This window comes from Pipistrellus hanaki (genome assembly GCF_964339955.1).
Source record: "Pipistrellus hanaki genome assembly, chromosome: 1".
Classification (NCBI taxonomy): Eukaryota; Metazoa; Chordata; class Mammalia; order Chiroptera; family Vespertilionidae; genus Pipistrellus; species Pipistrellus hanaki.
The window spans coordinates 29,500,746-29,527,746 of NC_140503.1; the positions used below are offsets into that span (position 1 = coordinate 29,500,746).

Sequence of the window (27,001 nt, forward strand, 5' to 3'; positions counted from 1 at the left end):
AATTATGCATATTAATCACCATAGAGCTGTTGCCTGGTATGGGGGAAGAAGGCAATGGAAATGGGTTTAGAAATAAAAGGATGAGAGAGGGAGGAGAGAAAGAGAAGACATGACAAACATTTCAATAAGAAAAAGTTTTGATAGAGCACATGGGTTCATGAGAACTAATGATAGAAACATGCAAAGGAAAAGGGGTGGGGGATAATTTTAACTCCAAGGGGTAGAGAATTGTATAAGAAATGTAAGCATAGTATGTATTTTATCAAATGTAAAACTATATTGCAAGCAGGGAAAGGGACGGTTGTGCAAATGCTTAATTTTCGTTTTCCATAGTAGAAAGTCAGCATTTTTTCTATGGATAAATGAAGAACATAGCAATATAAGCATGTTATTTAAAAGCATCTAAGTAAATCACCTGGCAAAACAGCTAAGAGTTCAAAGTGGTCCTCCTACCCCACTCCCTACCAGAAGATAGAAAGGCAGAAGAGGAGGAGGATGGGGGACTGCTGTTTTTATTGTTCCTTGACCTTTTGGTAGAATACAAACCTGTGGTAGAATATCAGGATACTTTGGCTGCAAATAATAGCTCAATTCAAATTAACCAAATGAGGACCATATTACCTCATAGAAGTTAGGAAGCATTTCTAGGGTTTGATTGTTAACAAGAATGCAAATTCTTGCCAGTTTTCTGCTCTGCCAGTCTTGTCAGCTTCAAGTTCACAAGATGACTGCAATCAGCCAGTGATCATATTCGCTCTCACCAAAGTCCAATGGAAAAGGGACTGTTCCTTTGCCTCTGACTCTGCCTAAAATAGTCATGAGCAAGAAAAATGTGATCTCTACCAACTGGCCCAATCATGATTCACTGCCCGTGGGGCTGAAAATGACATATGCTCCCCTAGAGCACACGGGTTCAGAGAAGGGTACAAAAAAGTAGGTTGGGTTAATGAATAGTTGCTCTACAGGTACTACTTGATTTCAGATATATATATATATATATATATATATATATATATATATATATATATATATATATATATATATATATATATATATTCAAAATATATATTTCATTTTGCCTGGCCAGTGTGGCTCAGTGGTTGAGCATTGACCAGGAAGTCACAATCAGGACACATACCCGGGTCCCAGGTTGTGGGCTCGCCCCAAAGGGGAGCATGCAGGAGGCAGCCAATCAGTGATTCTCATCATTGATATTTCTTTCTCCTTCCTCTTTGAAATCAATAAAAATATATTTTTAAATGTAAATATGGAAAAAAAGATTTTCATTTTAATGTTGAATTAAGATATTTGTGAGGTAATAATTAACTTACATTATTATACTTTAATCAGTATGCAAACTATTCTACCTTTATTGGAATATTGTTTAGAGGAAAGGTAGACATTGATAAAAATTAAAAGGAGACACTGAAAAATGTGTCCAATGACTTCTTTTGGCTAATTTTATGTAATCTTCTGCCACTGCAATCAGCAATGTCATATTGAACCAATTTACTATTAAATTACTGACCCATTAGCAAATCCATCTCTCAGATCTGCAACCAACTCCCACTTATCTAGCTTTGAGATTACTTAAACATTATGTCTTCTACACTTTAGTGCTACCTGGGTTTTATGCATTTTAGTTCCCATTAGCTTTTTTGATCATGTAGTCAGAATTAAAATCATACTATTTTATAGCCCATTACCCTTTGATCCTTTCACTCTATGCCTAACTCATCAGCCTAAAGAAATTACTTGAAATCCCTGAATGCCCCATGAAAAGAATGCAACCACTCTGCATCAGTTTCATTATCTGAAAAATGGAGAGAAGGGCATGTGACAGAAACTACAAATTATCTCCCATTCTCCTTTTTCATAGTTATAGAACCCCCAAATTATAGGTGGAGAAGTGATGCCCAGAATGAAGACTGTATTTCCCAGGGTATTTTACAATTGTTTATTGTTATAAGATTGTGTTGGGGTAATGAGGTGAATGTGGAAACTTGTAAGAACCCACATAAGATGAGTTATTGAGTTCCCTATGTCTCCTCTCCCGTTGTCTGGAATGTGGATGTGATGGCTGGAGCAGGAGCCAACATCCTGCACCATGAGGATGAAGGCCGCAACTGGCTTCTAGAGTAGTTGGCTAAAAGGAGTCTGGGACTCCTGAGGTTTTGTGGAGAAAGGAAAAAAAAATTATTCTGTTTAAGCCACTGTTATTATAGGTCTCTTGCAAGCAGTGGTACCTAACTGATAACACTGCATACACTTAAATATTGTCGACTACATTAGATGGGCTAATGCACGTAAAAGCTCTTAGAACAGTATCTGAGAGTAGAGTAAGCACAGAGTAATATTCATAATGTTATACAACTCCCATGCTTTGGTAAGGTTGTTGCTCTGTCTGGCGGTTCGTTTGATGAGCTTCTTTGTCCATGAGGCCTAGATCAACCAATCATTTCCTCTGTGAAGCTTTTCTGATCCCCACCTGGGGAATTAATCCTCTCGTTGCTTTATTCCATTCATTAATCTTGTGTATACTTTTGTAACAATTTGCAGATTTTTAAAAATACATTTTATTGACTTTTTTTTTTTTTTTTTTTTTTTTTTTTTTTTACAGAGGAAGAGAGAGGGAGAGAGAGTTAGAAACATTAACAAGAAACATCGATCAGCTGCCTCCTGCACACCCCCCACTGGGGATGTGCCCGCAACCAATGTATATGCCCTTAACTGGAATCGAACCTGGGACCTTTCAGTCCACAGGCCAACGCTCTATCCACTGAGCCAAACCGGTTAGGGCTCCATTTGCACATTTTTGTTTACATATTTGTCTCCCTACTAAATCATTTTTTCTCATTAAAACAACAATAAATCAGTCCAGCCTGCGTGGCTCAGTGATTGAGCATCGACCTATAAACCAGTGGGTCCATAGTTCAATTCCCAGTCAAGGCACATGCCCAGGTTGTGGGCTCAGTCCCCAATAGGAGGCAGCTCAATCCCAACAGGAGACAGCCAATCAATGTTTCTCATCATCTTTCTCTCTCTCTCTCTCCCTTCCTCTCTGAAATCAATAAAAAATATATATATATACTTAAAAAACAAAATTGGAGTTCTCTTTTAATAAACAGAAAAATCTCATGGCTTACATAGATTCTGGTGGCTCTAAATCTGTCAGAATATTCAATATGCCAGTCATGCAAACCACCACTCCCCCACTCACAGTTTCTGATACACCACTCCTACAAGACAGAAAGCCCTCTCCTTCGGGGCCACTCAGTTGATGAGCTGAGATAAATACCTGTTGGGCTGGGCACTGTAGTAGATGATGCGGAGATAATACGCACAGAGTACAAAAGTAGGAGGAATGAGGAAATGATTCATTCGGCTGAGAGAAGATGATGCCTGTATTTTGAAAGTAAAATTGTTTACCTGACAGACTGGAGGAAAGGGAGAAAAGAGCCACAGAAAATGCAACAGCAGAAGGAACATGTGCAAAGGCACAGAGGCATAAAATACACGGCTAGTTTTAGTGATGAGCATCGGCCTCCGGTCTTCCTAAGTTTCCCTGCATACACTTTTACAAAATATTTCTTAGGGTGAGTTACCTCTGTAGATGGCTCACCTCATCTATTATGCCTTGATTTTTCTTCTTTTTCTTTTTTTTAATTCTGAGGACACTTTCCCTGAGCCTGTTTTCCAGACTCAATACCACTAGGTAATAACTGAAGTTATTAATATCGCTATTCTGGAGAAATGTCCCTCAGTGCCAGTTCAAGGCCCCGCTGGTGACTCATCGGGCTATTGTGTACATTCAGGCGTATTCTCTTCTCTGGCAGTCAGAGTGTTTGTAAGATGGCCTTGTAAAACCTTGCTGGTCGGTTCTAGTTAACAATGGGTTTGCCAGTTTTCTGCCTTCTGTCTTTAGTCCCCAGCTTAGGGACGACACTGCATTAATTTAGCTTGTCTGTTGGTTTTCGGTCAGTTGGTTGATTTTGGTTCCAGTAGCCTTGTTGATTAAACTAGTCTGTATGTATGAAGCTGCTGGCTGTACTTTCATTTCTATTCTCTAGGACAGAATAAAGGTGCTATCTTTTCTTAGGGGCTTTGCAAATAATGTAGCTTGGCCTAGGAGTTAAATGAAATCTTTTAAAAAATATATATATTTTATTGATTTTTTTTTTTTTTTTTTTTTTTTTTTTTATAGAGAGAGGAAGAGAAAGGGATAGAGAGATAGAAACATCCATCAGCTGCCTCCTGCACACCCCCTACTGGGGATGTGCCCGCAACCAAGGTACATGCCCTTGACAGGAATTGAACCCGGAACCCAACTGAGCCAAACCGGTTAGGGCTAAAGGAAATCTTTATAGATTTAACCAAGTACTCTTTCCCTGGAGACCCTTAGAGGCTATGAGTCCCACAGAGTCCTGCGCCTGGCGTGATTTTACTGTCACTTAGCCGGACAGAGCTGCAACACTCTGCCTGGAAACTTCTTTTGAAGTTGGATTGGCTTTTCTACGAAGTTTGAAGGCTGTTCCAGGTCCAAGCACCATCAGTGAGCACCTGCCAGTGTAGTTTTCTTTTGTACTTGACTCGCACACTCTGCTGTTACAACGTAGAGTTTTGTTTCCATTTCTGACTGTCCTATTGGGTATATGTAACCATCATTGCTACCATTCATAATGGCCAACAACAACAAAAAAAAGGAATGAATAAGGAGTGTCGATTTTACGAATACTCATTCTCTTCACTGGGCCTGAACTAATTACTTGGTCATGGAGTCTTTGATAGGTTCTCTGCATCCATCTGGCCATATAAATGTACTTGTTAAGAGATGCTTAACTCCTCCTGAATTAGGATTACTTGTTCTCTACAGAGTGTGGTCCTTTTGTTTCTGGTACTGCTACGTCTGTGCTCTAGGTGTTAGGGGTGATTCTCACAAACAATTTTGTGAGATAAGAACCATTTATATCCCCATTTTACATGTGAGGGAGCAGAGGATTACAGAAGTAGAGTTACCTCTGACTCTAAGACTGGATCAAGAAGCAATGTAAGAGTGGGAAGTACCTGGTTCCTGTGATGATCTGGGCGCATTCTCAGGCTAGATGTAGGAGACAGTAATGTGATGCGGTTAAGAGTGTGGACTCAGATCCCAGAGTGCCCTGCATTAAGTCCTGGCTCTATCACTTATTATCTCTGTGATTTAGGGGGACAAGTTATTGTACATAACCTGTCTGTGCCTTGGCTTCCTCATCTGAAAAAAATTTTTTTTGAGAAATTAATAGCCCTTACCTTTTAGATTGTTATAAGAATTAAATGAGTTCATACAAGTGAAGCACTTAGCATAGTGCCTGGGGCATGAAAAGTGCTCAAAAATGTTAGCCGCCATCATCATCATCATCATCATCGGAACTAAATTTGCCAGGTAGTAGGAATCAAATGAAATAAGGTCCATGGCTGTTAGTAACACAGGAATATACTTACATCATGCTCTTCTGTGCTCAGAGAACTTTCACATTCATTATCCATCATGTTTTCATCACAACATACAATTGTCTGGACAGCCAGTTATGCCATCTTTATTTTATAGATTCACCCATTCAACACTCTTATGCCAGGCACTGCTATGTTCTGAAAATCCAAAAAATTCAAAGGAAGAACTTATGGTTTCTACTCTTACATTAACAAGAGTTGTGTTTGGAAGTGGATTTTGAAGGGGCATTTTATATTCTACATTTTAAATTTACATAATAAAAATATGTAACTTTTGTAACCAGTTTGGCTCAGTGGATAGAGCATTGGCCTGCGGACTGAAGGGTCCCAGGTTCAATTGTGGTCAAGGGCATGTACCTTGGTTGTGGGCACATCCCCAGTAGGGGGTGTACAGGAGGCAACTGATGGATGTTTCTCTCTCATTGATGTTTCTAACTCTCTAATCCCTCTCCCTTCTTCTCTTTAAAAAATCAATAAAATATATATTTTTAAAAATGTAACTTTTATGGTCAGCAAAGAAAAAGGTGTGGTAGGGGAAGAGTCTAGTGGGGAGGTAGGCATGCAAATTACTAATTACTAATTGTATTACTAATTACAATACAACTGTCACAGTGAAGGCAAAGACAGGGTCAGTCAGTGAACATGTAGAAGCACAGGAGGAAAGTCAGAGTAGTGGCATTCAAGCTGAGACAGGAATGTTGAGGAGAAGTTGGCCAAGTGAATGTAGAAAGAAAGGTGTCCAAGCAGAGGAAGCATGAATATCGAGGAAGCTACAGATTATTGTGTTGCTTTACATGAAAGGAAGGGCAAATGATATAAGTGAAGGCTGGTTAAGTAAACAGAAGCCAGAAAATGAAGGCATGTGCTAGGACACCTTGAGGTGTTCAAAATTGCCCCATAGGTATTGGGTGCCATGAAGAATTTTATGTTGGGAGCTAACATGGTTGGAATGTATCATTCTGTTGTCAATGTAGACAGTGGGAATTAATCATTCTCTAAAAGGCTAAAGTAGTCAAAGCAATTTCAATATCAGAACTCAAATCTTTTGACTGAAGTGTAGCAGATTTCCCATTAAACCATACTGACTCATCTATGGGGCAGACTATACTGGTAAAGGGTCCCCTATTGACTATACCAGTATTAGCCTGCTAGCGTGGATTTAAATTCTTTGACTAAGGAATGGGAAAATATTTCACAATATCACTAAGGGACTGGCCTATTAGAAGATCCTTTTCTCTTGAATTCCATCCCTTTTCTTTTGAATTCCATCTCTTTGAGTGGAAGAGTTTTCAATTCATTCATTCTTCAGATATGTGCAGAGCATACTTTCCACTGAACAATTTGTTCTAGGGCCCATATTCTTTAAAAATTCATGCAAGTTTTGTTAAGTCTAAATTTAATTTCTATTGATACAGTGTAATCCCATTTCCTCCAGTTCCTTTCAAAAGATTATATATCAAGTCCAAAGATATATGGACAGCAGCCTGTAGCAGGGGAGCTTGCTTTCTCTATGAATTAATGATTACATTCAGTGTGTTTAATGCTTTCCTTACTTCCACATTTCTGTCCCCATTTAGAGGGCATCAGTCAGCAAGCTAGCCAGCAGAGAATCTTCACTTGGTGTGACAATGCTTTTGCCTCCAATGTCTTCTACCCAGGGCCCATAGCGTCTGGCAGAGAAGGGAAATGCAGTCCCACACCCTCCCTTAGCTTTTCCTACCCAGAGCACTGTCCCATTAATCTGGTAGGACCTAATTGTAACTCCAGGGGTTCTCCAAGCTCCCCAAATCCTCATGATCCTGTGTTACAATCAGAGCTTTCGTTTGAATTTATCTTAGGGATGCTATCATTGTTCTGGCAAAATATATGTCGTTGAATGTCTCTTTGCCATCTGTGTTCTACTTCCTGCTTGCTGGGAGAAGTGCTAAAACTATTCCCTCTCATCGATGACAACACCCAAAGTTCAATTTTTAAAAACTGTACCCAGGAACATGATCTTTTATTCATGCACTCACCCATTCATTTTTCCATTTCTGAATGCTTATTACATGTCAGCCACCGTGCCAGTGGCTTGAGGCTCTGTACTGAACACAACAGATAGGTTCTTCCATCTCGAAGCTCCTGATCTAGTGACCCTGATGTTGGGGTGGAGGGGTGTTAAAAGTGAAGAACAGCCTGTTAACTGAGACTGGGAGGAAATGGAAGCGTCTACAGTTGCCAACACTGTAATTAATGCATGTTAAGTAAGAAGTTTAAACATTTTAATGGTTGTATCTGAGCATGATTGCTGTCTTCATTTAATTAGAGGGAAGGCAATATGCTGCCTCTTAGCATACTGCAATAGGGTCCGTGAGAAGGGGGCTATTTCTTCAAAAGTTAACATGATTCCTAAAAAAAAACCCCAAAATAATAGAATTACCATATGATCCAGCAATCCCCCTTCTGGGTACATATACCAGAGAATTGAAAGCAGGGTCTCATAGAGATATTCGCACACCCATGTTTAGTGCATCATTACTCAATTGTCAAGATGTAGAAGCAGCCCAAATGTCCATGGACAGGTGAATGGATAAGAAAATGTGATGTATATGTACAATACATACAGCCTTAAAAAAGAAGGAAATCATGTCATATGCCACCACATGGATGAACCTTGAGGATATAATGCTGAATGAAATGTCAGTCCCAAAAAGCAAATACTATATGAGTCCACTTATATGGATTCTCTAGAGTAGTCAAAATCATGGCAACAGAAACTAAAATGGTGGTAGCCAGGGGTTGGGGGCAGGGAGAGGGAGGCTGGAGAGTTTCAGTTTTGCAAGGTGAAAACATATTAGAGATCTGTTACAAAACAACAGTTAACTATTAAACTATACATTTAGAGTTTAAAATTTAAGAGGGGAAATTTAGTATTGTGGGATTTTTTTTTTCTTCTGCAATTAGAAAGAAAAATAAAGTCCAGGTGATGTGGCTCAATGGTTGGGTGTTGACCTAAGAACTAGGAGATCAAGGTTCAATCCCTTGATCTCCTAGTTCTTAGGTCAACACCCATGCTGGGGTTGTGGGCTCAATCCCCAGTTTGGGGTGTAAGGAGTCAGTTGATTGATAATTCTCTCTTATCATTGATGTTTCTATCTCTCCCTTTCCCCTCCTCTCTGAAGTCAATAAAAATATGTATTTTTAAAAAGAAATAAAAATAGAAACATTCTAAAAGTTAACATGGTTAACATGGAAGCAATTACTGGTGTGATAGAATTGAGTAATGCATTAGAGTCAGTTTGAAGATTGGGGTTATAGACTTGGCACTGCCAATTTATAGCTGTGTGACCTTGGGCTTGCATTTAACCTCTAAGCCTCAGTGTCCTCACTGGTAAAATGGAGATCATGTCACTTACTTCGAAGAATTTTGCAAGGGTTAAATGAGGTAGGTGATGTAAGGGCAAGTTGGTAGAGCCAAAGCCCTATGCAAACGTAAGGCAGTTGGATGTGATGAGGATGGGTTTCTCTAGATCTGGCTTCACCACTGTGGTGCCTGCCCACATCCGGCATCGGGCATGTTGAGGCACCAACTTCAGCTTCTCTTTTCCGTTTTTTTCCTCCTATTTTTCCCCACTTCAAGATTACAGATGTTAAAAAATGGAATGCTTAATTTGGTTGACAATCCTCTTACCAGCAACTGTTCTTACTGACTTATCTCCAGCCAGATTCTACTTGTCTCAATTTCTTTTTATTTTAGTTAACTCAACCAGAGAATTGGAGAGATTAAATACAGACAGTTGAGAAAATTGAATAGCAATGCACGTTGTTGGACTGAATCCTGATTAGGATAGGACCCCTGGAGTAGCCAGGACCCAGCCGGCCCTTAAAGCAAGGAAAAGATTTGAATAAACAAAATAAGGGGGAATGGAAAGAAGGGTTAGCATTCCTGCTGGGAGGAAACCTCATGAGCAAAGTTTGTAGGAAAAAATGAATAAGGAAAGCTCACAAGACAAGGAGGACACTGCCTGATTGAAATGATTGAGTGTGAAAGGTGAGGGAGTACACACAATGGGGACTTTAATAGCGGGTGAAGGGATGAAGAGTTTTGGTTTGAGAATAGAGGAATGAGCTGTTGTCTGTGGTATTTAGACCAAACTAATTCATGGACATAATGCAATTACAATAAAATCTCAGTGGGTTGTTTAGGATGGCTCTACAAAATTATACTGAAATCCAACCAGACAAATCATCAGGTGATAGTAAGTAAGATAAAGATTTAAAAGCATAATTTAAGAGGAATTGCCTTATCAAAAATGGTGGTGAGAAAATAAGTTATTTATTAAAAACATCAATTTAGGTTCTCATTTCACACCCATGTTGAAGATGTAGAAGCAGCTCTATAACCAAAATTAATTCAAGCTCAATTGAAGAATGTAGTGCAAGAGAAAAATAAAACAAAAATTAGATTACTTTCTGAATGGGTAAGGAATTTTGAGAGACACACAATCTCCTATATACTGTGGTGGGATTATTAATTAGTACAATCACTTAGGAAAGCCGAAGTTGAAGTTGAAAAAGTACTACCCAACGACTTGATTCCACTCCTAGATTTACGCAGGAACTGGAGAAACCATAGTACACAAGATGAGCCTAGGAATGTTCACAGCTCCACTATTCAAAACAGTTAAGTGCTGGAAATAACCCCAAATCACAAGACAAGAGGATGAATGAGCTGCAGAACATTTTTTTCTTAATTAACAATTTTTTTCAATTACTGTTTACATTCAATATTATTTTATATTAGTTTCAGGTGTACAGCATAGTGGTTAGAGTTAGACAATCATATATTCTACAAAGTGTTGTTCCCCCCGATATTTCCAGTACCCAACTTCATAGTTATTACAATACTAGAGGCCTGGTGCATGAAATTCATGCATGGGTGTGTGTGTGTCCCTCAGCCCAGCCTGCACTCTCTCCAATCTGGGACATCTCTCTCACAATCCAGGACTGCTGGCTCCCAACTGCTCGCCTGCCTGCCTGCCTGATTGCCCCTAACCACTTCTGCCTGCCAGCCAGATCACCCCCTAATCACTCCCCTGCCAGCCTAATTGATGCCTAACTACTCTCCTGCCAACCCAATTGCCCCTAACTTCCCTCCCCTGCTGGCCTGGTCACCTCTAACTGTCCTCCCCTGCTGGCCTGGTTGCCCCTAACTGCCCTCCCCTGCCAGCCTGGTCCCCCCCAACTGCCTTCCCCTGCAGGCTTTGTCCTCCCCAACTGCCTTCCCCTGCAGGCCTGTCGCCCCCAACTGCCCTCCCTTGTTGGCATCTTGTGTCCACATGGGGGTGGCCATCTTTGACCACAAGGGGGTGGCCATCTTGTGTTGGAGTGATAGTCAATTTGCATATTACCTCTTTATTATATAAGATTATATAGGATCATTGACTGTATCTTCTATACTGTACTTTATATCCCCATGGCCATTTTGTAACTGTGGATCTATACTTCTTAATCCCTTCACCTTTTCAGCCAGTTCCTCAGCCCTCCTCCCCTGTGGCAACCATCAGTCTATTCTCTATATCTATGAGTCTGTTTCTGTTTTGTTTAGAATGTTTATAAATGGTCTGTTATGTAGCAATGAAAGGAAATAACCTAAAGTGTCTGTATCCTGTTTAAGAGCACATCATATTGACTGAAAATTGTTACAGAGAATGCATATAGTATAATGCCAATTATATGTAATCCTGAAGTATGAAAAAAAGAACTATATGCTGCTTAGGGAGATGTACATATTGAATAAAAATATGACATCATGGGAATAAAAAGCACCAGATTCAGGGGTGTGGTATCTTCTGAGAAAGAAGGGATGTGATGGAGAAGGTTATACAAGAAGTTTCCGCTGTGTTGGTATTTTAGAGCTGTGTGGTAGGTACATGGGTATCCTATATATCATAATAAAGAGGTAATATGCAAATTGATCCTCATGCCCTCGCAGAAGATGGCTGCCCCCATGTGGTCAAAGATGGTTGCTACAAGATGGCCGGCAAGGGAAGGTAGTTGTGGGTGATCAGGCCAGCAGGGGAGGGCATTTAGGAGCAACCAGGTTGGCAGGGAAGGGCAGATGGGGGTGAACTGGCCAGCAGGGGAGGGCAGTTGGGAGGCAATTGGGCTGGCAGGGGAGTAGTTAGGCGTCAATCAGGCTGGCAGGGGAGCAGTTAGGGGGCTCTCAGGCTGGCAGGCAGAAGCGGTTAGGGGCAATCAGGAAGGCAGGCAGGTGAGCGGTTGGGATGCAGCAGTTCTGGATTGTGAAAAGGATGCATCCCCCAAGGGGTCCCATATTGGAGAGGGTGCAGGCTGGGCTGAGGGACATTCCCCCACCAGTGCATGAATTTCGTGCAACGGGCCTCTAGTTTGTTATATTATTCATTGTGGCACTTTGTAAATCTAAAATGTTTTGTGAAATAAAATTTAAAGACAATATATATTCCTTATTGCAAGTTAAAACATTATCTAAGTATGTAATTTAACCTTTACCACTCACCCTAACCCATGCCCAAATGTATTCAGTTAACAGTTTCCAAGTATATTCTCTCAGACCTTTTCACGACATTTACCTTTTCTAGATAGCTGTATATTCCAGATATCAGGTTTTTCTTTTTAAAATATAAATAGGGTGCTATTTTATCTATAATTCTGTAATTCTTGCTTTTTTGCCACTTAATATCATAGATACTTTGCCATATGAGTACCTATATGTCTCCCTTATATATAATGGCTGCATGTTATTAAATGGTGTGAATGTGCCATAATTATTTAACTATCCCTCAATTGAAACATATTTAGGTTGTTTCTATTTTTTCCTATTAAAATTTTGCAATGAATATCCCTGGTGAACCTTAGGAGTATTTTTATTTTATTTTATTTTTTATTTTTAAAATTTACTTTTAATTGATGAGAGAGAGAGAGAGAGAGAGAGAGAGAGAGAGAGAGAGAGAGAGAGAGAAACATCAATGTGAGAGAGCTACATTGATCTGTTGCTTCCCGTAGGTGCTCTGTGCTCTGACTGGGGATGGAACCCACAAGGACCTTCTGATATATGGGATGACACTCTAATCAACTGAGCCATGCTGGCCAGAGCAACAATACTTTTGTCTGTAAGATTTCCAGGAGGAGAAATTTTTATTTATTTATTTTTTTTAGGCAGAATAACATACTATTTTATTTTAGAACTCTGGAGACAGTGTGCCAAAGTTCAACTCTTCCCTTGGACTTAATTTCTTTATGCTTCGATTTATTTATTTTTATTATTTTTTAAATTTTTAATATTTTCATTAAATTATTGATATTATCTGTGTACATATTTTAACATTGCCCCCCCCCATACATACCCTCCCTCCCCAGAGTTTTGTGTCCATTAGTTGTACTTATATGCATGTATACAAGTCCTTCGGTTGATCTCTTATCTCCCCCAGATATCCCTACCCTCCCGGCTGTAATTTGACAGTCTGCTTGTTGCTTTACTGTCTTTATATCTGTCTTTTGGATCATCAGTTTATAATGTTCTTTAATATCCATAAATGAGTGAGGTCATGTGGTGTTTCTCTTTCATTGACTGGCTTATTTCACTCAGCATAATGTTCTCCAATTCCATCCAGGTTGCTTATGCTTCGATTTCCTCATCTGTAAAATGGGAATAATAACAGTGCCTATCTCATGGTGTTACTCTGAGGATGAAAGGTGTTAATATGTGTAAAAAGCTTATTACATATGACAATAGATGCTCTTTGTAGAATAAGTTAGTCTTGTCAGGAGTAGCAACAATTATAAATAGACTCAGTAAATATTTTAAGCAGGTAAACACTGTGTTACATATGCCTTCTTTATCCCCCATTGACCTCTCCTCAGCTCCTCCCACCCTCCAGCACATGCCCTCACCCTCTTCTGTCTGTATCCATTGGTTATGCTTATATTCATGCATAAAAGTCTTTTGGTTGTTCTTTTAACATCCTCTCCCCCCCCCCATCCCTCGCCCCCCACCTTCCCTCTGAGGTTGGACGGTCTGTTCCATGCTTCTGTCTTTGGTTCTATTTTTGTTCATCAGTTTATGTTGTTCATTTTATTCCACAAATGGGTGAGATCATGTGATATTTAGCTTTCTCTGACTGGCTTATTTCACTTAGCATAATGCTCTCCAGGTCCATCCATGCTGTTGCAAATGGTAAGAATTCCTACTTTTTTACAGCAGTGTAGTATTCCATTGTGTAAATGTACCGCAGTTGTTTTTTATTTTTAAGAGTACAGAAATGTTTACTTAGAATAGCATAAATCTGTAAGGATATTTATCCATTCCATAAAAAGTTCATCCAGGAAGAGAAGTTTTTAAGAAAAAGACTTTCTGAGAATTTATGCTTGGTGATAAAAAAAACAAACAAACAAAAAAAACAAAAACAAAAACTCCAAAGAAAGTATGGTATACTCCTCTATGTAAAGTCATTTATATAAGAGCTTGATATAAGTCAATCACAAAGCACTAAAACTATGATAGAAAACTAGGCAAAGCACACCAATAGACACTTTGCAGAAAAATCTAATGACTACTGAATACGTGGAAAGTATTTTAACTATTCTCACTTTGTGATCAAAGAGATGAAAGATGTATTTCAAATTTTTTGCCTGTAAATTTAGACAAGATAAGAAAGGGAGTCATAATGTTAGCAATGTGGCAGAATTTAATCAAGAACTTAAAAAAAAATGCTCATATCCTTAGATTATTAATTCCATCATTATAAATTTAATTTGAGGAAATAAAGATGTAAGTAGAGAACCATTGCATGTATTTTGGGGCAACTGCTCTTTCTCTCCTTTTTCTTCCCCAACATACATGGAAACAGCAGAAAGCAAAACATTCATTTTGTGCAACATGATTCTGATCCCTGACCAGTTAGTTGATTGCAAGAGGCATGCGTACTTGATCCAAGTGGACCGGGGCCCCCTTTTCAGGGGTTCAAGCCTCGCCTCTGGCTGCTCTTGTCAATGGAAACATTGGGAACATTGGAAACATGAGCACTCGATCTGCCATATGACCATGGAGCCTGGCCCTCAGAAAAAGCACCTCGTTAGCATGAGAAAAAAATGAAGCACAATCATAGAGACAAAAAAACCCCTAGGGCTTTCCTGTCCTGCTGCTAGTCCCTGCTCGCTGAGTCTGAGTGCATTCCAGCCCGGAATTCTAACACCAGTTTCCCCTTTACTTACACCCGCTCCAGTAAAGTCCTGGTAAGGCCCCTGCTGCTCTGACTCAGAGATTCTGCCTATCACCTCAGTGCCCCAGCACACAGAGGGAGAGGATCCTAATTTCCAAATCTGAAGGTTCTGCTAAGGATGCCGAGAAGGGATGGAAGGGAGAAATTAATCTGTTTGAGCATTTACAAGTACAATGAAAATAATCTACGTGACTTACTTTGGATAGTTTCTGGCCCATAGTACCCTGTTTCCCCCAAAATAAGACAGTGTCTTATATTAATTTTTGCTTCTAAAGATGCGCTAGGTCTTATTTTCAGGGGATGTCTTATTTTTCCATGAAGAAGAATACGATACACATTTATTGTTAAATTAAAATAAAGAAAATTTATTACCTGTATACAGTACGGTAGTACAGTAGTTGTCAACACAAACCAGACAAACTGTGAATCCTACAGTATCAAGAATTTACTCATTTATTCAATGACAATCATGTCATCATCTTCTGGAACATCATCATAACAATCCAATTCCTGAATTTCCTGGTGAATTTCTTGTGACTCCATTTCTTTCAGAATCAGTGGACCAAATCTCTCATGTTTAGCCTACGGGGGGGCCTTATTTTCGGGGGGATGCCTTATATTTCACTCAGAAGGAAACCTGTAAGTAGGTCTTATTTTCGGAGGATGTCTTATTTTCGGAGAACCACGGTAATAATACCTTAAGCAAACAGATAAGCAAACAGGGTGCCAAGCCAGGAGTGAATGAGAGTGCTGAGTGTAACAATATTTAGCTTAAAATCACCTTCTCTCATTCTCGCTCTCTCTTCTTTTCCATCTTACCTTCCTGGTCACTGGGTTTTGCTCCCATAATAATTAGTTTTTGATCATAACACCTTCAAATACACTTGAGTGATTTCACTTATTATGTCTTAAAAAATTTAAAAAAAGAAAAGAGAAACATTGAAAAAATAGTCTGTGTTGCCGAAACCTATTTGGCTCAGTGGATAGAGCGTCAGTCTGTGGACTGAAGGGTCCCAGGTTCGATTCGGTCAAGGGCATGTACAGTGGTTGCGGGTGCATCCCCAGTGGGGGGTGTGCAGGAGGCAGCTGGTCGATGTTTCTCTCTCATCGATGTTTCTAACTCTCTATTCCTCTCCCTTCCTCTCTGTAAAAAATCAATAAAATATATTTTAAAAAAACAAAGAAAAAATAGTATGTGGATATTGTAAAATGCAAGTCCTTGTTATTGTTACCGGTAATTAATGGTCCCACACAATTCTATAGTTTGGTGTGGAAGTGGATTGAAAGGCATGCCTCCTTGTTTACTTCCTGTCACAGAAAGGTGTGGCAGAACTTAAAAACAGGGGGGACACTTCTTAAAGAAAAACTTCTAGATAAATAAAAAGTATTAGAATACGAAGAAAGTGGATGATTAGGGCAATAATTGTTTGAGCAGTTAATATGTGTCAGGCACTGTAGTAAAGTCATAAGCTCATTTAATTGATGTTTATCCGATGAGTTAGGAAATCTTAGCCTGCTTATTTACAGCCCAGGGAACCAAAGCTGTGAGGGGTGAGTAATTTGCCCCAGTCTCCGACTGGCAGAGCTGGGATTCCATGTTGGATATAACTGAATCCAGAGCCTGTGCTCTCATCATTATGCTTATAAGTAGGTATAGCTTTAGTTCATTTAATTTTGTAATTTGACTATTTTTACAAGCAACATTATTATCCGTGGTAATTATTTTGTGTTTTATCCTGTATAAGATAAAGTGTGCCTCTCTTTCCTGTTTCTTTTTATTTCTAAAAATATTTTTATTGATTTCAGAGAGGAAGGGAGGAGTGATAGAAACATCAATGGTGAGAGAGAATCACTGATCAGCTGCCTCCTGCACGCCCCCTTCTGGGGATAGAGCCAGAAACCTAAGCATGTGTCCTTGATCAAACTTGAACCCAGAACCCGTCAGTCCATAGGCCGAAGCTCGAAACTCTATGCACTGAGCGAAACCAGCTAGGGCCCATTTGTTTGTTTTTCAATTTTTCTCACCCCTCAGTGACATAGGGCCCCTCTTCCTGTCTTGATTCATCAATAACATCTAGGGCCTCTAACTGCTCAGCAGGGAACTAGAGTACCTAAACATTTTAAATGGCAAGCAATAATTATACACATTAATCACATGGGAAGCCATGAGTAACCAACAACCCTTGAAGCACAAATGAAAATCTAACAGCACTATTTATTTTTATTTTTAAAATAGATTTCAGAGAGGACAGGAGAGAGAGATCAATGATGGGAGAGAATCATTGGTTGGCTGCCTCCTGCATGCCCCACACTGGGGACTGAGTCTGCATCTCGGGCACGTGCCCTGACCACAATCTAACGGTGACCTCCTGGTTCATAAGTCAATGCTCAACCACTGAGCCCCCTAGCCAGGCTAACTGCACTATTTAAATTATGACCCCAGGAAATGTCACAGCTGAGGGTGTTTCCTATACAGATAAATATGGCTTAAAGAAGTCCCTGATCTACACTAGCTGGTGTGCGAGTTGTTTTACCTAAAAGAGCAGTTCTTGCCTCAGGTTTTTTCACCGTTTCTCCCTCTCAGCCCAAACCAAGCTCCACATCCCCCACACAAATTAGACTAGTCTACCGCTGATGATGTCTTACCAGCATAGGTCTTTTCCTTCTCTGCTTAATAGTTGGTTTGATGATGCTCCCGAGTATCATCTTAGCCCTTTACTTCACCAGTCAGCCAGCATTTGATCGTCTATGTCTTCTAGTCTTATCACATGGCTAGCCTGCCAGCAGATTAATGATAAGCTCAGCCTTGATGTCTGGAAAGTGAGTGCTTTCATCAGATAGCAATGGACAGTGTTTTGTCATTTGATAATGGCTTCCCAGATGGCTATAATGTATCTCATTTTATATTATCTACATTGTTTTTGATCATTCATTCCCATCAGTATATTCTTGAGGAGCATTTATTAAATAAATATACTGTATGTATACTTATTTATTTTTAAAAAATATATTCCTTTATTGATTTCAGAGAGGAAGGAAGAAGAGATAGAAACATCAGTGATGAGAGAAAATAATTGATCGGCTGCCTCCCGCACGCCCTCCTACTGGGGATCAAGCCCGGAACCTAGGCATGTGCCCTTGGCTGGAATCGAACCTGGGACCCTTCAGTCCACAAGCTGACACTCTATCCACTGAGCCAAGCTGCCTAGGGCACTGTATGTATATTTATTCATCAAGTATATATATATGCTACCATCATTAGCTGATACCTCAAATACAATATATACCTAGGTGAAGTTCATTGTTAATGATAAAGCTTATTTATCCACATTTCAAATAATCTTCTTGATGAATTATCTTTTTTAAACCAAAATTTGGTTGGATTTACTAGATTTTTATTTTAACTTAAAATGTGGCCGTCGAAGAGCTGATCCTAGAAGTGTCAGTTCTGTCATTTGTTTTCCTGTGGTTTCTTTGCAGGGGACTCTGGTAAAGTCACTTGTTTATTTTCTATGGGTTTGTTTCATGAAACCTAGATAATGTAATCAGTACATCCACTTAACTGGACCTAGCAAACTTCAGTATGTCACTACAAGTTGGCAGAGACTGACTGATGGGACCACCACACCCAACCCCTGGAAATGGGTAACTCCTACTTTTCCTTGAGGACATCTATGCTGTTCTAGGCCAAGAAACCATTCCATGGACGTGTGCAGAGCTATATACTCATTCTGTACATAAAAATACTAGTTGAGCTTAATGCTCTTTTCCCCCTCCTCCCCCCAATTTGAATTAAGGATAAATATATGTTCTCTCCTACATCCCAAATGGATTGCCTTGCACTCTTCCCGGAGTACACACACTCCTTGGATGCATGGGCCTCCTTTAGAAACTATTAAGGAGGTACAGTGTCAAGGAACAGTTTCTCACATAGGCAAGGATGTTTTGATTTAAAAAGGTCTGCTCATTTTAGTGACTCCGCCATTTTATAGAGAGGGAAACAGTTTTGAAATGAATTGTCTTTGTAGAGACCCATAATTTGCAAGCAAAATTCCCACTCTACAAAATGTGAAATGTTCTAAGCAACAGCTGTGAGCTTTTCAAACGTGCACTACTCTTTAACGGTTCAACTGTTGCCAAGGGAAATGGAGTTGGCTTTAAAAATCTTCCTTTAATTCTGCATTTACCCTCAATCAGAGATTGACTGAACAAGTTCTTGGACAGTGTTTTCATAAAGACTGGTAAAAGAAATGGAGATGTGGAAATTTAAGTTTCCTTAAGGTAGGAGGCTGGTATTTTAGCCAATCTTATAGGGCCTCGTGAACTTTTATCAGAGCCCATATGGGCACTGTTAAAAGTGGCCAATCATTTGGAGTCAGTAGAAGAGCCTGCTTTCACCCGAGAGCCATCTTTTCCTGTTCCCAGCTCAGTTCAAGACAGGAATATTTTGTATCTTTCAGGGCACAAAAATTTTCTTTTCTACTCAGGAGCCATTTCTGGGAATGAGCCTAGAATTGTGGAAAGCTTGATGGTTAACATAAACAAGAGAAATGCAATGCCTTTTTTTTTTTTTTTGTCACCACTTGCACATATGGTATATATAGTTTTATTTACTGATGGTTCTATTTCCTATGGAAATAGATATGGATGTATGGAAAACATGATATAATACTGAGGGGAAAAACTAGGCTACAGAACAACGCATATTAAAAGAAAAAAAATACTTGAGGGAAGTACACTAAAATGCTAACAGTGGTTAAGGGATTATGAGTGTTAATTATTCCTCTTCCCCCATTTATTAAGCTTTGAACAAAGTATCCTGCCTTTGGAATTAGCGTTAAGAATTTCTTTTTTTCTTTTCTTTTTTTTATTGATTTTTTTTTTTACAGAGAGGAAGAGAGAGGGATAGAGAGTTAGAAACATCGATGAGAGAGAATCATCGATCAGCTACCTCCTGCACACCCCCTACCGGGGATGTGCCCGCAACCAAGGTACATGCTCTTGACCGGAATCAAACCCGGGACCCTTCAGTCCCCAAGCCAACGCTCTATCCATTGAGCCAAACCGGCCTCGGCGGAATTAGCATTAAGAATTTCTTTCTCGCCCAGCCGGGTGTGGCTCAGCGGTTGAGTGTCCACCCAGGAACCGAGAGGTCACACTGGTCGGGGCACATGCCGGGGTTGCCGACTTGATCCCCAGTGTGGGGCGTGCTGGAGGCAGCCAATAAATGATTCTTTCATCATTGATGTCTCTATGTCTCTCTTCCTCTCTGAAATCAATAAAAATATATTAAAAAAATTTCTTTCTTCCTTTCCCTCCTACCCCCTTCCCACAAAAGAGGTATGTAGAGTGCACCCAAATAGAGTGTCCAAGAATATTATCTGGAAACGCACCATCTGGCCTAGGGTTCGCCAAGGACGCAAACACATTTTTAAATATTTTATCACTTGTTCTAGCTAGAGCTAAGTGAAAGCTTCTGCACAAACTCCTTTGATCCACCCGGCCAATTCAAAGCTGCTCCCAAGTTCGTCCAGCGCCGCGCGGGGGTTTCTGAGCTCGGGGCGGTTGGAGGGACGGTGCGGAGGACCTCAGTGCCTGCAAATGATTGCGGAGCGTGGTCAGCGTCCCCACCTGTACAAGCCACACCGAGCCGCCCTCAGACAAGGCTTGCAGGAGCGTCAGGGAGCTGACATTAAAAAACAAACAAACAAGGGGTTTAGGGAAAAGGAGACGAGGTGAGAGAGAATTGGAAGCGATACCTAACCCTTGGCCAGGCCCCAGGGGCTCAGATTTCGGTGCCAGGTCTCCCACAAGCTTCAGCGGGGAGCGATTGCCGGGGGTTGCACAGCAGGCTGCAAGGGACCTGTTGGCACAGGCGCGGGTGGGTATCTTATTTCTGTCCTGAGTGGGGCTCCTCGAGCCCAGAAGGGTCATCCTGGCCTCTGAAGGGGGGCGGAATCCCAGCCCGGGGTGCCCCCACCCTTAGCCGATCGTGGCCTTGGAATCCTCTGGTTGAAGACGATCGCCGCCCAGAGGTTTCGCAATGCGTGGAAACCCATTCCATTGATGTGTCCGTGGTGGCACAGCTCCCGGGTTTAGGGAGCTCCTCTCAGGCCTTGGCGGCTGCATTGACCATGGTCTTCCAGCCATCCTGCCTCCTGGCGGAAGCGGCTGCAGCGCGGCCGGAGCTCTGGGCTGCTGCATCCGGGTCCCTCGCCCGAAGCCCAATCCCCGCTCTCCTCTCTTCCCACTCTCCAGTTTCCCCGCCCCCTCCCCCCGCCGCCAATCCCTGACCGGCTCTCAGCCGCACATGCTGGCATGGGAGTGAAGGCGGGCGCCGGCCAATGAGGCCTCGCTTCCCGTTTGAAGCATCCAATGAGCGGGCGCCGAGGGCGGGCGCTGCTGCCCAGAAGGTTCGGTTGCGCGTGTGCCATGGACTCAGCCGCCCGGTGATATTGACAATAGGAGAGAGAAAGGGGCATTGACGGGCACCCACTGCGGGTACCGAGCGGGCGACTCTGGCAGCGGCGGCTCCAGCTCCGGCGGCTCCTCCTCCTTCGCCTGCTGCCGCTGCGGATCCAAGTCTTCCTCCCTCCCTTCCCCCTTCCCACGTCGCCGCCGCCGCCGCCGCCGCCGCCGCGCCAGGTCCGGGGCAACGAGCTGAGGCGCCGCCCGCCGGGAATGTGAGCGAGGAGCCGCCGGCGGAGCCGCAACGGGGGTCGGTGCCGATTTGATGGGACGGGCCCGAGGGGGAGGGTCGTGAGGCCGCCGCCGCCGCCGCCGGAGCGCCGAGGTTCAGGTCCGGCCGTGAGGCCTAGAGCCGCCGCCGCCGCCGCCGCCGCCGCGGAACCGGAGGGACGCCGCGCCGGACAGCCTTCGCCCCGGGTTCCCCGCCGCTGCCCGGACCTCCTCCCGCAGGTCGGGGTCCCGCCACCCGCCCCCGCAGCGGCCCTCTCGCGCGTCTCCCGCCCCCCAAAGCCTCAGATCATCTTCGGATTCTTCCCCAGAAGCTTCAAGGTAACTTCGTCCCCCCAGCTCCGGGGTTCGCCCGCTTCTCTGCTTCCTCCCCGTCTTCCCGGGGAGCCTGCGGGGCACCGGCCGCGGGAAGGCCTGGCCGGGGGCAGGCAGGCGAGGAGTGCGGTGGGCTGGCTGGGGTGCCGGAGAGGAGGGCCCGTCCCACTTGTCTGATTTACCTGCAAATGCTTCGGCTGCTGCCTCTCCTGCACCCCTCGCCCTCACCGCTTTCCTCTGCACCTTCCGGCATCGGAGGCGTGTTCTCGGACCCCTGCTCCCCTGACGGACCGGGCGGGGAGAGAAGGGGAGATGGGTGTTGTGAGGGTTCTGTAGCCGCTTATCTTCTGGGCTTGGGGTGGGGGTGGGTAGGAGCCAAGTGAGTCTGTGAAGCTATGTCTGCAGACGAATCTCCTCTTCCCCGTGGTGGTTCTCCACCCCATTACCTCCCTTGGATTACCCTGAGCCTTGGAAATGCCCGGTGCTTGGAGGAGGATGGAGCTTCGGGCGCCTCGGTCCAGCGCGAAACCTGTTTCCCCGGGCTCTGCCCCGCTGTTGCCGCCGCACGTTCAGTTCTGCGGCGCTCCAGGGTTGAGGTCCTTGACGTTGATTCTTGGCCGCGGACAGAAGGGCCAAGGGATTAAAAAAAAAAAAAAATTGCTACCAATAAGCCACTTGTACAGGTGGGAGACGAGGAATAAAGAAGAGATAAGAAGAGTAATGGAGGAACAGGATTTACTGAAATATTGGGTTGTTCCGGTTAAATGAAATCTAAGTAATTCACATGCCAGATGGGGAAAGCGGGCCCCTAAATCTACACTGTACAAATGTGATGGGGAGCTTTCCGCTGATGCAGTCATTATGAAGAATTTTAAGTGATCTTCCTTCTTCTGTGGTCATACATAGTTTACAATTCCGTTTTGAATCTGTCACATAGTATTTGATGAACAGATAAATTTCTAAAAACTTAAAAAAAAAAGAGAACCAGAATTTCAACCCTCAGTATCATATGGTTTTGTGTGTATGTTTGTGTTTTTGTACGTGTGTTTTTTAATGTTTTTGTTATTTTTACTTTATCAGAAGCCAGGTTATTGAGATAACTTTTTATTCTTACAGGTTTAGAAAGAAACTAGCTTACCCTTTCATTTAAACATTTGTCTTCTGTTTGGAATGACAGCATTTCCCTCATATACATTATTTCTATTCCATTCTGCCATTAATCTTGCAGGGAAATAATGGCATCTTTTTAAATTGTTGAATGACATTGAGCTTAACATGTTACTTTTAGGAAATAGCCTTCATTTTAATAATTTGACAGGATTAAAAAATCCAAAAGAACTGTTCAGTTTCATCAGTTTGATGGAATGAAAATTAATATTTGATAATGAACTTCAAGGGAACTCAGCTTGGTGGTCTAAGTGGGCTGTGGATTTAAGTTTTCATTTCAACTTTGGCGCATGATTTCATCATAGTTTTGTTTATTAAGCTTTAATAACTTAAGATGCCTTCATTAAAAAAGATGTCTTTGAAATGATTTTAATTATGCCTTTTATGTGATCTGTTTAAAGTAATGTAGCCTGTTCTTATTTGCAGTGTGTTGTAGTTTATCATAGCAAACACAGCCAGCAAATTGCATTAAAAGTCATGCCTAGATAGTTTCAGTAATTGTAAATGTCACTTGCTGCGATACATTGGTGTAATGCTTGAAGTACGATACGGGTCCCATTCATAATATTAAATACCTTGGGAAAATGTATTAATGGAAGTTTTCCAGCTGTAGAATACCTCCAACATTACTTCAGGATTCTCAAGATGAGAGGAGCTTTATAGTTAGAAATGAGTAGATAGCATAGAATTTTTCAAGTCTAAATGAGCATCTTTAATGCTTATCATAGCAGGAACAGCATAATACATTAGAATTACAGTATTGCTTATATGGTAGTTATAGTACTTCTGTTCGTCACCAGATTTTTATGTTGTCTCATTGAATATGATTTTCCTTAGTTGGTTTTTATTTGCTTTATTACATATTCTCATTTTCATGAATATTGTATATGGGAATTTTAGAATTTGTGCAACTCACATTTATGCTTTAGCCTTGGGAATATGTTTATTGCCTCTTTCTCTTCAGTAGGGATATGTCCTCAGCACCAACTACTCCTCCATCAGTGGATAAAGTAGACGGATTTTCTCGGAAGTCCGTCAGAAAAGCCAGACAGAAGAGGTCGCAAAGTTCCTCACAGTTTAGGTCTCAAGGCAAGCCTATTGAGCTAACACCTCTGCCACTGCTGAAAGGTAAGGCTCATGACCAGGTGATGGGTTCCTTTTCAGTTGATCTTTTTATATCTATATATAATTTCCTTTTTGCAGAGTTTGATATTTGTTAATTTTTTGTGTCACAAATTGAGGGATGGGAGATTTCAGACTTGTTGAAGTTTTTGGTGTGTGATCAGATACGCCCTTTCTCCCTTTTAAAGGGCTCAATTTAATATAAATAACTGTGGATAAATGAAAATAACTTATTATCAGGAGGATCGCTCACATTGATAAGCAGGAAAATTGACTGCCAGAGAAACTTTAAGATATCTGGGTCTGTATTTTTCATTTGACATTTCGATGTACATGCTGTGTGCAATGACAATTTCAAATTGTACAGTCTTAATTATAGGAAGTAGACCTAATAGAGGAGAGGTACCATTAACTTACATATAAAAAATGATGTTTGAAAGATTTCATTTTTAAAAATCAAGAAAAAGATGGTCAGGTAGTAATTGATTACATACATTCTTGTTTTCAGATAGTACAAATAAAAAGTATATGTGGTGATCATTCTTGTTTAATAATATTTTTCTCTTTACATTGGAATATATTAAGGACTAGTTTTTAAATATGAACTTGTATTTGTAAATCAGACCTTTCAACTTTTGTTTAGGTAGGTGGATACTTTTGGTTGCTTTTTAAATTTTTATATGTTAGCTTTATGTTCATGAACAGGCATTGTTTGAAATGTGTTGAAACATAGCATCTACGTCATGGAATCTATCAGAATCTACCTTTGAAGGTAGAGTTTTGTCTGCCTCACGCTTAAGAGCAAAGAGAAGGGGACATGCACAATATAAGGCACTATTTCAAAAAGGCTGACTAACATAGCTCTGGTTTCTTTACCATTGATGACATCCTCTTTTACTATTTAAAAATATTTTTCTCCCCTTTGTATTTGAAAATTTTATAAAAACAATCAGGGATCTTATTATTAGGTTACAGTAGAATTAATCATAGGAACATATTGATTGAACAACAATTATTGTATTGTTACCTAATATATACTGAATATATGTAATATATATTATCTAAGGAAGGCAGCTGGCCTTCCTGAGGTAAGAATAGAAGCCCTGGGGTCACACATACATAGGTTTCAATTTTGGGTCCACTCATAGCAATGTGACCTCTAAACAATGTTTTTTTGGAAAATCTCCAAAATTAGGAAAGTAGTAGTAGTATTTAAAAAATATATTTATTTATTAAATTGATTGGGGTAACATTGGTCAACATGAACATATAGGTTTCAGATATGGGTCTCTGTGTTACAAGATCAGTATATTGCACCATGTGCCCACCACCCAAAGTCCATTCTTCTCCTGACACCTTATATTAGGATCCCCCTTCTCCTCCGCTTCCCCTAGAAAAGTATTAGAATTTACCTCAGAGAGTCAATGCCTTCAAGTAGGTAAAACATTTAGTTCAGTGCTGGGTACATTGTAGGAGTTGAATATTAATTATTACAAGTATAGGAAGAACTGTGTAATAGAAAATGCTTATCATTGTTTTTTAGTTGATTTACATTTTTTTAATACATTACATGGATTATTTTCATTTAAGGAAGAAAAATATGGAGCATGTATGTGTAGCTGTGAGAATTAGACTTTTATTTTTTATTTATTTTTTTAAATATATTTTATTGATTTTTTACAGAGAGGAAGGGAGAGAGATAGAGAGCTAGAAACGTCGGTGAGAGAGAAACATCGACCAGCTGCCTCTTGCACACCCCCTACTGGGGATGTGCCCGCAACTCAGGTACATGCCCTTGACCGGAATCGAACCTGGGACCTTTCAGTCCGCAGACCGACGCTCTACCACTGAGCCAAAGCGGTTTTGGCTCAATTTCCATTCTTATAAAATGGGACTGATATTTTCCGAGGTGGTAGTGAAGGGTGAGATCAGGTGGGTAAACTGCCTAATGTGTGTTTGGTTGCTTAATAAATATTCCTTCTGTTATTCTGTTTGCCATCCATCTTTCTTTGAGTTACTCCTCTGAACCTGGATCTTGTTTCAGAACACAAAGTGTTGTAAGGGGAGATCTGGCCAAAGTTCATCCATTTATGTGGGCACCATGAAAGACTTTCATTTTATGGTGATGTTACTGGTATATTTTAATTTAATTAATTCTGGTTGTTTGTGCCTGGAACACTGTTCAAAGTAAAATGGTAAACATTAAAAAGAACATGGAGAAAATTGGGACTTGGCATCATTTCAGGAAAAGTACTGTCTTCTAATAAGGAAGATACAGGCTTTCGAATTATCCTTTTTTACCAAAGCATCCTTAGAAGAGGATATCTGGAAATAGAAGGGGGTACTTCTCTGTCACAATTTTTTTTTTTTTTTTTAAATTCCCTGATTATTGCTTTTGTGGCATCCTACAACTTTTTTTTTTTTTAAATATATATTTTATTGATTTTTTACAGGGAGTAAGGGAGAGAGATAGAGAGTCAGAAACGTCGATGAGAGAGAAACATCTACCAGCTGCCTCCTGCACACCCCCTACCGAGGATGTGCCCGCAACCAATGTACATGCCCCTGACCGGAATGGAACCTGGGACCCTTCAGTCTGCAGACCGATGCTCTACAACTGAGCCAAACCGGTTTCGGCCTCTGTCACGTTTTATAAGGACATACAGTGAGGCTTCTGAGTGGGTTCAGGCTTCTAAAGAGCTATCTGAAGTTATCCCTTGAAGTCATAGATATCGTGTGACTTGCACGACATAGGCATATAACACTTTCTTTTTCAATTAATATTTTGGAATCCAAGGACATTTGTAGCAAAAATGAGTTTCTTTTGAGGGTCAGGAAGCTACTTCAATCTTTGTCTCATCAAGATAATTTTCCAGAAAGATAGTGATGCATCAGAAGGGCTGGTGTTTTTACCTAATTTGTGAGCAGAAGTCAAAATGACTTGAAAGCACATTGATATAAGCTGTCCT

General features: G+C 41.1%; 1 protein-coding gene and 2 long non-coding RNA genes across 5 annotated transcripts in view; 1 reads left to right on the forward strand and 2 right to left on the reverse strand.

Moving 5' to 3' along the window:
* LOC311613452 overlaps nt 1-27,001 on the reverse strand; it is a 165,576-nt gene that overhangs the window by 112,643 nt on the left and 25,932 nt on the right. The gene's annotated exons all lie outside the window — the stretch shown is intronic.
* LOC311613457 lies at nt 19,576-20,953 on the reverse strand. The gene is made up of 2 exons (XR_014793460.1): nt 20,713-20,953; nt 19,576-20,595 (listed from the first exon to the last, which is right to left on the reverse strand). It is a non-coding gene; the product is annotated as an uncharacterized lncRNA (long non-coding RNA).
* Nucleotides 21,129-27,001, forward strand: part of PPP2R5E (protein phosphatase 2 regulatory subunit B'epsilon) — a 139,230-nt gene continuing 133,357 nt past the window's right edge. Inside the window, exons 1-2 of one of the 2 annotated variants that reach the window (XM_084866826.1) lie at nt 21,129-21,749; nt 23,875-24,038. In XM_084866826.1, coding sequence (XP_084722952.1) covers nt 23,882-24,038 — 157 coding nt within the window. In that variant the 5' untranslated portion in view covers nt 21,129-21,749; nt 23,875-23,881. The remainder of the gene's footprint in view (nt 21,750-23,874; nt 24,039-27,001) is intronic. The other variant, XM_084866827.1, reaches the window with a different exon arrangement.